The 10,723-nt window shown below is 38.0% G+C and overlaps 1 protein-coding gene across 2 annotated transcripts; it reads left to right on the top strand.

Moving 5' to 3' along the window:
* The first annotated feature begins 36 nt into the window (after positions 1-36).
* Positions 37-9,250, top strand: Fibp (acidic fibroblast growth factor intracellular-binding protein). 2 transcript variants are annotated; one of them, XM_028179134.2, is made up of 11 exons: positions 37-532; positions 1,408-1,504; positions 1,819-1,920; positions 2,225-2,306; positions 2,963-3,108; positions 3,250-3,349; positions 4,061-4,188; positions 5,241-5,309; positions 6,323-6,409; positions 7,799-7,897; positions 9,092-9,250. In XM_028179134.2, the coding sequence occupies exons 1-11, from the start codon at positions 448-450 to the stop codon at positions 9,168-9,170; spliced, it is 1,074 nt and encodes a 357-aa protein (XP_028034935.1). In that variant the 5' UTR covers positions 37-447; the 3' UTR covers positions 9,171-9,250. The 2 variants fall into 2 exon arrangements, with proteins under 2 accessions (XP_028034935.1, XP_089593747.1); XM_089737621.1 differs by lacking the exon at positions 7,799-7,897.
* Positions 9,251-10,723: the final 1,473 nt, after the last annotated feature.

Below are 10,723 nucleotides of genomic sequence, written 5' to 3'. Positions count from 1 at the left end.
AAAGTTATAGTTTGATAGTTGACAATGATCTGTAGCGCCCAAAAAGTCGACCACCACCACATCTAGGCAGAAAGACTAACATATTTTGAAGAAGATATAAATGAATGGAAGAGTGAAAGATGACACTAAATGATGGAGAGAAGAAAATTAAAATCACCGGATGTGGTTTCTAACTTCATTAAATTTATAAAATTAAACAATTACACACTATATTTTTTCGATTCTTTAATTTTATTTCAAAATAACTTTCAATCAATTTCACTTAAGTTATAAAAGATTTGGCTGTATGGGCTGTGCCGCCCGTTTGTCTGATATACAACAATTTTTTTGCTATTATCAAAAATTGCGATTAAATAATTTAATTTTAAATAAATGCATTAAAATAGGTAGCGATTAAAAAGAAATGCAAAGTTAAAGAACAAATAGGTTAAGACAAATAACAAAAAAATGTACACAGAAGTTGATGTATTCGTTAGTAATTATACACTGATCGATCCTGAAATATACCAGTTATGGATCGAGGGTTGCTCATGTGAGTACAACTGACGTGCTTTTATTACAAATATAATTTTAGTTCTTAATTAAAGTAATAACTCTTATATTCATGAATACTCAAATATTAATAATATCCTCAATGTCGATCCTATTTCAGAATAAAAACAATATTTGTAGATACAAAATTCTAGCTAAAATTATAATTTATAAATAAAATTGAAAACATGAATACAACTACCATGAAACCCTTAGTGGAGCTCATCCAACTAAGCATTTTTTAATATTGCTTAGTTGGATGAGCCTACGGCCCACCTGATGTCAAGTGGTTACCAAGACACCCTACCACCAAAGACTAGTATAACTTTACCAGAATGCAGCATTGCTGTGTGACAGCATAACGGTACTATGATATATATTAGCACTCATGATTTGGTGTAAGGGGATGACAGGGCAGAAGAAAAAGGAGTGACTATATTAAAACAGACAGACTATTTCGATGTAGTATGAAACTTAAAAAGGCTTTGGTCGTAAGTCTCTCGTGTAGATCTTGAGGGCTCAACAATATCCTGCCCTGAATTTAAATTGAGAAACTAAGAATCTAATTGCAAATCGAAGTCCAATTTTAATTCTTATTAGTCCGAGACTACAACCAACACATGAGCATAAGAAATATATTTTTACGTCTATACTCTGTACTAGAGTATGTGCAAAACACAGGAATATTTTGCTAGCCTATCAGAATATAGTAGATATACTTGTTGAATTCGGAAATATATATTTATCATAGCATATATATCATCTATATTATTTATTCTAAATGACGAAAACCTGTCTTTATTTTTGGAAGTTCTCAAAACTCCCAAAAGTATATTGTCTTAATTTATAAGAAACAAAATGATACTTAACTTTCAGCTAGTGAAGCAGTATCAACGCTGCATCAGCGTGGTGCAGCTAAACATTTAGGAACATCTGTAGAGCTGATAGCCAGCGATGTACTCGATCATTACAGGTTAATATAAAAAAATGTCTTAAATAACCATTACTATTATTAATTTCTTAACTCATGGTAACAAATGACTTCAGATCATAAGTGACAACTGCTTGGCTTTGTCCCTGGCATTGCTGATGTCCGTAAGCGACGGTAACCACTTACCATCAGGTGGGCGGTATGCTCATCTGCCAATGGCAGTAATAAAATTTCAGTATTAAATGTAAAAATTATTTGATTGCGACTCTTCAGATAACACTTTTGTGATAACACCATCATCTTACTGAATGTTGAATTTATGACCATAAAAATATTGTTTTAATTTTATTCATCAGAACTTTTGCATTGCTTGAGAGGCTGCTCACGGTACCATCAAAGTTGACAGAGCAAATGATCTTCCAGCTGGACGAACAGACGAAACACATGCTCATAGAGAAGTGAGTTTATTGTTTTTGGCAAAAGAAATTATATAATTCTGCAGTGAATGAATAATGTCCTATAATTCAATATTGGGATGTATTTTGAACCCCCACGCTTAGAACCCACCATCCTCTTTCTAATGCATTCCATTCTAAAATCAAAGCTTTTGAGCAATTAAATTGAGACTTCCATCTTATCACTTGATCGGTAATAATATTCATATTGTAATAACTATGAGGTGCAATAACCACTAGACACTATAATATATAGGTGATGATTGGTCCATATTATGCAGGTGGCTCATATTATAACATTATACAGATATTATGACCTGGATGATGCAGTCATAAGAGAGTTGCTTGGAAGGAAGTTATCCTCCAGACACAGAAAAGATTTAGATGAGGTGAGTATTAAGAGCATTTTAAGGATTCAGATTTGACACAATACCAACATCCAGTAAAAAAATATATAAATGATTATTGGTGCTAGATTGAATTGGAATAACACATGGGTATGTATTATTTAATTCTGCTGGCAAGTCATTCGGTGTTAATGGTAGGTCAGCTGTTGGACAATATATTAGTTAAAATTACCTTGGGGTTCCTGTGGGCTCCGGTAATCACTTAAAAATATTTATTATATTTTGTCTACTGCCCACATTGAGAATAAATTCTATTTTAGCTGGAATGGACCTACTTTAAAACCACTATAGTGAGAGCTCCGTCGGTGTCTAAGAGTCCTCCTAGATGAAATTACAAATCGCCTCCCAAGCCTCTACACAACGCCCCCATTTTTTTTCCGGGTCCGAAAAAGGCTGGTCTATTTAAAGCAAGAAGGAAAAAGCATTTATGGTCAAATCAATGAGACATCCAGTGTGCCAGGATGAATGCACAATTGCGAGCAATGGATATTGATTTAAAAAAAAAAGTAGTTGCAATCAATGATTAATTGAAAATCTTACCGATTTTGAAGGAGGCAGGCTTAACCCTAGAAATTGTTTTTCAATTTAAAAAAAAAATACAATATCCGTTATTAAATCGCGTTTTTCCAATGTCCCAGGTGGCGGAACGCTCGGGCGCGCCTCTGCGATGCTGTCGTCGTCAGTTCGATAACGTGCGTAGAGTGTTCAAGGCAGTGGAAGAGATGCCCGGAAACGTGGTCGCCAATATAAGAAGCACATTCTTGCTGTCCGACCCGCTCGCGAAGTGAGTCATTACTGATTTTACCTATCAGAAGTTTAACTTCCGTATTAACAGAAGATTGACTTCTGCATCTTCAGAAGTTTGACTTCTGTGACTCGGGAAGCATAAGGCGTTCGTTCCAACACTTATCGTTGTTGTTAACAGGAAGTACGGGGCGGTGGTGTTCATAGCCTGCATGAGGTTCGAGACGGCGAAACGGAAGCTGCAATATTTATCCTTCAACGATTTCTATCATTGCGCCCAGGTGATCATGATATGAGTTTAATTGTATATTAGCGAGGCAATTCTTTTTTTTATCATTGATGAATGTTGCCTAAAAACATAATGTTTTAATAGGGAAGCGTTCAAAAATATTTGCAAAAAAGAAATAAGCACATCCTTAATTTGAAAATAAATGAATAAAAACATTCAATTAATAGATACCCGTTTGTGGTGGATTCTACGGTACAAACCGCCAGCGGTTAGGGTTCCACTGTGAGGTATTTCCTCGCGATGCGCGTCGCTTCAAGACCTACTGCTGTTTGTAACAAGCCCCAGCAGGTTCTCTCTCCTTCTCTCTCCTTTTCTCCCCTTCTATCTTTCTCTCTCCTTCACACCCTCTCTTTCTCCTCCCTCCTTATCCGTCTCTCTCTTTCTCCTTCTCCGTCTCTCTCTTTCTCCTTCTCCGTCTCTTTCTCCTTCTCCTTCTCTCTCTCTCCCCCTCTCGTCCCCCACCCTCTCTTTCTCCCCTTTGTCCCACCCTCTCCTCCCATCTCTCTTTCTCCCCTCTCCCTTTCTCCCCACCCCCTTCTCCCTCTCTTTCTTCCCCTTCCCCTCTCCTCCTTCCCCCTCTCTCCCCTATCCCCCCCTTTCCCTCCCCTTTTTCCTCTCTCTCTCTCTCTCTCTCTCTCTCTCTCTCTTCCCAGGCGTGGCCTCTTGTCCGGGTCCGACTGTCCACTGCTACCGTTCCCCGCAGGCTATAATGGGCAGCTGGACGTACTGTTGCACCGGACCGGAGTACTACGACACGGAGATGGACCGCGAGTTCCTGCTCGAGCTGCGCGAGCTGAGGATCCTGCTGGACAAGGAGAAGGAGCACAAGCAGTCCGTGGGCAGACCCGTGCGCGGTCTGATCGCCCCGGGACCGCGTCACACGATATATCGCGCTCGATTTCGTTTTAGTTGATCGATCGCGTTCTCGCGGCGGCCGGACCGTTATGTACGAGTAGATTGGGGGGAATCGTGACGCTTGCCAATTCCAAGACAAATTTTCAGAGGTTTTCCTTAGGGTGATGCCAATAAAATTGAGATTAAAATGATTCCGGAGGCTTAAATTTTCGTATACGATGCGTTATTTTAGATAAACGTAAAAACTTAAAAAACTCGGGTCACGTATGGGTACAATAGAGTTTTTCGATAGGGCTGGCACTGTTTAGTTGTTAGGTAGGTACTTTACTTTTAAGTAATTAACTTTTCAATAGCTTTAATCAATGACAAAACTCTGATGACTAAATTAAACTATTCATAAACACTAAATAAAAGTGGTTTTCAATTCAACAAATTTAAATCTCACAAAAGCATTGTGACAACCCAGATTAGTCTTTATTCTACCCCTAGTCCATATTCCCCCCAATCTACGGTAATATACCTAATTTTTATATGTATGTATGTTATGAAACAGGCAGCGTTGCTGATGCCCTCGGGCGACGGTCACCGCTCTCTTGTATGATTGTTCTGTCCCCCATGACAATTAAAAACTTCAGATATGCTCCTGTCTGTCGCAAATTTTAAGAAAGACGGCGACTTGTTGATTTTACTGGGAAATGCACGGGTTGGTACTACCGTGTGACCCCCTTTCTACTTTATATAGTGAATGCGAAAGTTTGTTAGGATGTATGTCTGTTGCGATGCCACGGACAATTACTTAGCGGACTGTGATGGCTTTACAGCTGGTGGGAGGGGGCTCCAGGTGGGGGTACCGTCTTAGGGTCTGCTCTCAACATCTGCAGACCCTCAAGTCCCATATACCCCGCGCGCCCCCCAGACGTAAATGTCTCGAATGAGGTTTGGCAGGCATTCCAAAAAAAAAAAAAAAGTGGGAGTCATCACCGGGCGACACCCTGGGACCAGCGCCTTACTAACCCATTTATTTTCAGTTTGATATGCATGAAGTTAAAGCCTAAACTGCTGGAGAAGTCTTATCAGGAGTTGGAGCTGAACTTCAGGTGGGCGGCATAATGTTAATTTGATATTGTAAAGCCACTTTGGACTTTTGGATTAGGGGGGAATTCTGTGGCCTGGGAACCGGTCGGAGATTGTTTCCAGACGACGTCCACAGACAACAGATATGAGATCGAACTCTCACTTGTATAGTCAAGGTTGGTCATAAACTGGAACATATTACTGTTTTGTGGTGGGAATAGGCAGAGTGGTGGTGTATTCCTGTGTGGGTTCACAAGTCTGCCTACCACCAGCACACTGACTGTACCATCACAAATCGTCTCCTCGCATCAAAACCGTATAATCTCAAAACTTACCAATTTTACAGGAGAGTGTTTTAAAGGTTTAAAACATGTAATATTTTTAATATTAATCATCTTTGCAACATTATTTTTTTATTTTTTTACCATTTACATTATCTGTCTTTTAAAAGTAAGATAAAATTATGTATTAATTTTATTAATAGTAGTCAAAATATAGGTAAACAAAAAAAAATCTAAAACTAAACTACGCTTTTTTGACAGTATTTATGAGAAAAATACTAGTGATACCAAATGTTTACGCATATTAACTCAATTTGGAATATTTTTGGAAATTGTACACCCCCCTCCCCAGCATGCGAGTGCCGTTGTCTTCCAGGTTGACTTTTTGGCGGGAACGCGTGGAGTGAAGTTGTGTGATTAGTTTTATTTTGTCTATTTAGTGTTTCTTAAGGTTTAAATGTGTAATAACGGTGGTTTATTAACTGTTTAATATTTCTGAAAGTGCACAAACGTGGGAAAATGAAACTAAGCCGCTGGACGTAACTTCTCGGGATCCTCCAAAAGGTCCTCTGAAAAAATCTCAGTAAATGACCATCATTTTACTGAGATTATATTTCATCCCACATCATCATCTCATTTCATTTCACTCCATATAATTATTTTTCATAAAATTAAGAATATAAATTAAAATAAGACTTGACCTAAAGGTCTTAGTTACCAGGTCATAAAATTCTTTAAAAAACAAAATGTTCCAGGCTGTACACGCGCGCGCTGGTGGGGCTTGCCTGCAACCTCCACCGCGGCCGGGAGCTCCGGTCTCTCTTCATTGACCTCTTAGAAAGGTAACATACACAATAAAACAACATGTATAAACTGTTTTTTTTTTAAATATGGCAATATGGTTTTTCCCCGGCCAATGTTGCCAGTACCGAGTTTGTATAGTCTTCAATTAATTGTAATGATTATAAATTTGGGACTTTTTGGCGGGAACGCGAGGAGTGAAGTTGTGTGATTTGTTTTATTTTGTCTATTTAGTGTTTCTTCAGGTTTAAATGTGTAATAATGGTGGTTTATTAACTGTTTAATATCTGTGAAAGTGCACAAATGTGGGAAAATGAAACAAAGTTGCTGGACGTAACTTCTCGGGTTCCTCCAAAAAGTCCACTGAAAAAATCTCAGTAAATGACCACCATTTTACTGCGATTATATTTCATCCCATATCATCTCATTTCATTAAATTTCATCCCAGTTGATTAATGTCTCAAATTAATCATCTTCATTTCATTTCACTCCATATTATCATTTTTCATAAAATTAAGAAAATAAAGTAAAATAATACATGACTTAAAGGTCTTAGTTACCAGGTCATAAAATCTCTTAAAAAAAATAATTAATAATTTGGATTTATTTTTTTCAATTAAAAATGTTATATAAATATGGACCTGCGGTCGGACTGAGATTGAGTAACCGGGTCGAAAACTCCGGGGCCACACAATAGAGACCTTGGAAAAAAAATCTCTCAAATTCCGACAAGTAATCTTCAGTAAACATCTTTTCCTGTATGTTTGTTAACTTCCAACTTACGTGGTTTCATAATAAATTATTTATTGGAATACTCGACTGAAATGATAGTTCATTTTATTTTGGAAAATAATTTAGGGCCAGATTGCAAAGAAATTGAATAGTGTCCCAGTAAAATGGTGGAAATTTACAGGATATCTTCTTCTGGAAATATTAATTTCTCGTCACCTGTACACTACACGACACTCGTGAGGGACGACTTTTTGACAGGAACGCGAGAAGTGAAGCTGTGTGATTTGTTTTATTTTGTCTATTTAGTTTTTCTTCAGGTTTAAATTTGTAACTGTTTAATATCTGTGAAAGTGCAAAGTGGGAAAATGAAACAAAGCCGCTGGACGTAACTTCTCGGGATCCTCCAAAAAGTCCACTGAAAAAATCTCAGTAAATAACCACCATTTTACTGAGATTATATGTCATCCCATATCATCTCATCTCATTTCATTTAATTACATCCTATTTCATCTTAATTTAATTTAATTTCATTCCATATAATTAATTTTCATAAAAATATAAATATAAATTAAAATAAGACATGGCTTAAAGGTCTTAGTTACCAGGTCATAAAATCCCTTTAAAAATCGTGAGGCGCGACTCCGTACCTAGACAACCGGTCCCCCCCGGTCCCCCGTAATGCCGCGTGCGGTCTGCAGGTGCGTGGAGCCGCTGCGGCTGGGCGGGTGGCCTCGCACGGACCTGGCGCAGTTCCTGTCGGCCTACGAGCATTGCGCGCTCCAGATGGACGTGCTCAGGTCAGGGGGTCATGGTTATCTTTACTAGTGTAAACGTTTGGCGAGCACTATGACTGAAATATACGAAATGTCCGATATAAAATTGTTTATATTGGTGAGAACCTTTAATTGGCTCTTTGTTTCAATTATTTTTTACATTATTATATACTATGTTTATTGGCTGTTGGTTCTCCTTGTAGCAAATAAATAAATAAATAAAAACTGGAGATCAAATAAATCAGAAGTAGAAGTACATTACTTTTTTGTATTTGTTAGATTAAGGACGATTTGGAAAGAGGTGACCCCGCCTATTTGTATTTAGCGATAAATCGGTGTTCGAATCCCGCAGGCGGGTACCAATTTGTCTAATGAAATACGTACTTAAGAAATGTCCACGATTGACTTCCACGGTGAAGGAATAACATCGTGTAATAAAAATCAAACACGCAAAAATGTAATCTGCGTAATTACTGATGGTAGAACGTCTTGTGAGTCCGCGCGGATAGGTACCACCGCCCTGCCTATTTCTGCTGTGAAGCAGTAATGCGTTTCGGTTTGAAGGGTGGGGCAGCTGTTGTAACTATACCTTAGAACTTATATCTCAAGATGGGTGGCGCATTTACATTGTAGATGTCTATGGGCTCAGGTAACCACTTAACACCAGGTGGGCTGTGAGCTCGTTCAACCATTTAAGCAATAAATTTTGGGCGCTGCAGGCCTAAAGGGGGACGGTAAGAGACCCAGAAAAAAAGGGGGCGTTGTGTAAAGGCTTGGGAGGCGATTTGTAATTTTATCTAGGAGGACATTTAGTCTTGTCACTTGTCTTTGATTAGACACCGACTGAGCTCTCGCTATTGTGGTTTTTAAGTAAGTGAAAAAATGGGGGCGCTAAAATATAATTTATTCATAAAGTGGGCAGTAGACAAAATATAATGAAATAGACCATCGAATTCAAGGTCCATCTATTTTTAATTGATTACCGGAGCCCGATTCCGGTAACATTAAGGGGGCTGTGAGCTAGTTCAACCTTATAAGCAATTAATAAATAAAACATGATAGGAATAGGAATAGAATAAGGACAACAAAGGATATAGGATAAGAACAACAACTTAAGTTGTTCCTTACTGTGGCGATAGACCTGTGGAGACTTACAAGACGTCCAATCATCAGTATGCCTGTTATAAACCGCTGACTTTCATTTTTTTCTTATTGCAGGGAAGCCGACTTAAAAAACGTCTGGGAACGATACATGCGCGTCATAAGTCAATGCTTACTGACCATGTACCATATCTAGAATCGTGTGTTTAATATAGATCAACATTGTATCAGTCGTTGTGTATTCTTTGTATAGAAATAAAGTTTTATTAGTCGTTACTTTGGTTTTTAACTCTTTGCCAATAGATGGCACTGTCAAATCTCAATTGAACGTCAAGATGACGTAAAATAATTTTAAATCATGAGGTATGGAGGGTAGAGGTAAGGAGAACTGTCTCATGCAGGAGAAGCTTGAAAAAGTGTCCCACTTCCAGCACTACATAACAATTAAAAAATCCTCCAGAATGGTGCTAGCATAGGCACAGGGTATGATATAAATTGAGCAGTTGTTAACTGATTGAAGTATGCTGAGTTAGGAAATTTAATATACATATTTAATGACTAGAGTAGTTAGTGACAGTGTAATATTCAAGACCTCACATGTTTACGTAGTCCAAACTAATTTCGTCAATATAACCTAAAATTATTGCTATGGTAAAACGTGGAGACATCGATTGCATTTTCTTATCAGCTTTAAATAAAATCCTTTTTGTGATTCTGTACTGCTTACAGTTCTTTCGTCCTTTTTTATCTCTATCCTATTTTAATAACTTTCAGCGCTTTTTTTTAATTTGCCCGGTTGCTACTGTACCCTTATTTAGCAGATTTTAACGGACACTTTTTACACTGTATATGCGTAAAAGTGTCCGTTGAAAGGGAGCCAATTAAGATGGCGCCACAGTAGCAAGTGGAAAGATTTTAAAAATAGCGCCTTAAACTGCCACACGTCACTTCGACCCGACACACTCCACTCTGTTTAAAACTGCTATATTCATATAATTTCTACTTCATACACTAGCGCTATTTCGACGAGTCTTCCAATAACAACTTGCTGTTTATAGGCGGACACTTTTTCAACTTGTCCCCTATGCAACATCATAGATAATACACATAAATTAGTTATAGATAAGCAACTCAAGCAATCAACAGAAATATTTACGGGCGTCATCCACTAGATGGCTTCGCTTCGGTTAGTTTCTCATTGCTCCTGTAGATGCAGCAACGCATTACCTATCCTGTATTTTATTTTTAATGAAGAATTTTGTAAATTTTCAAAAACCACAAATTAATAAAATTTAATCAATTTGTCTATAGAAAATTAAGACTTGTGTGATTTGTTAATTTTATGTTTAATTATATAATTATTAAATGCCTTTAACAACTTAACAACATATATAACAGTTTAGGGGCATCCGCTACAAGATGTCGCTAGTTTCCATACAAAAACATATTTATTATAAAGTATCGCAGTTTCAAGGCTCTGTACAAGATGATACTCCTTACTTCTATCTTATACTCTAACAGCCTGACTAATATGGTCAGTAACAATCGAAGTATAGACGCATTGGACCGAGTTTCTTCAGGCACTGAAGAAGACGTAGGCACCGGTTTGAAGAGCGAAATAGCCGTTAGAAAATTGGGCTTCCTCCAAGCCTACCTATAGCTAGTGACCTTGAGGGGCTAGGCTATGTTACTATTGGTAGGACCTCTTGTGAATCCGCGCGGGTAGGTACCACCGCCCCGCCTATTTCT

This window comes from Bombyx mandarina, chromosome 23, assembly GCF_030267445.1.
Source record: "Bombyx mandarina strain Sakado chromosome 23, ASM3026744v2".
Taxonomy (NCBI): Eukaryota; Metazoa; Arthropoda; class Insecta; order Lepidoptera; family Bombycidae; genus Bombyx; species Bombyx mandarina.
The sequence above is the reverse complement of the archived record's forward strand: the minus strand, read 5'-3'. Positions and strand labels throughout refer to the sequence as shown.

Coding starts and splice junctions, on each gene's coding strand:
- Fibp (XM_028179134.2), top strand. CDS start 448: ATGTACACAGAAGTTGATGTATTCGTTAGTAATTATACACTGATCGAT. Junction 1,921..2,224: donor AAACACATGCTCATAGAGAA/GTGAGTTTATTG, acceptor AACATTATACAG/ATATTATGACCTGGATGATG. Junction 7,898..9,091: donor CTCCAGATGGACGTGCTCAG/GTCAGGGGGTCA, acceptor TTCTTATTGCAG/GGAAGCCGACTTAAAAAACG.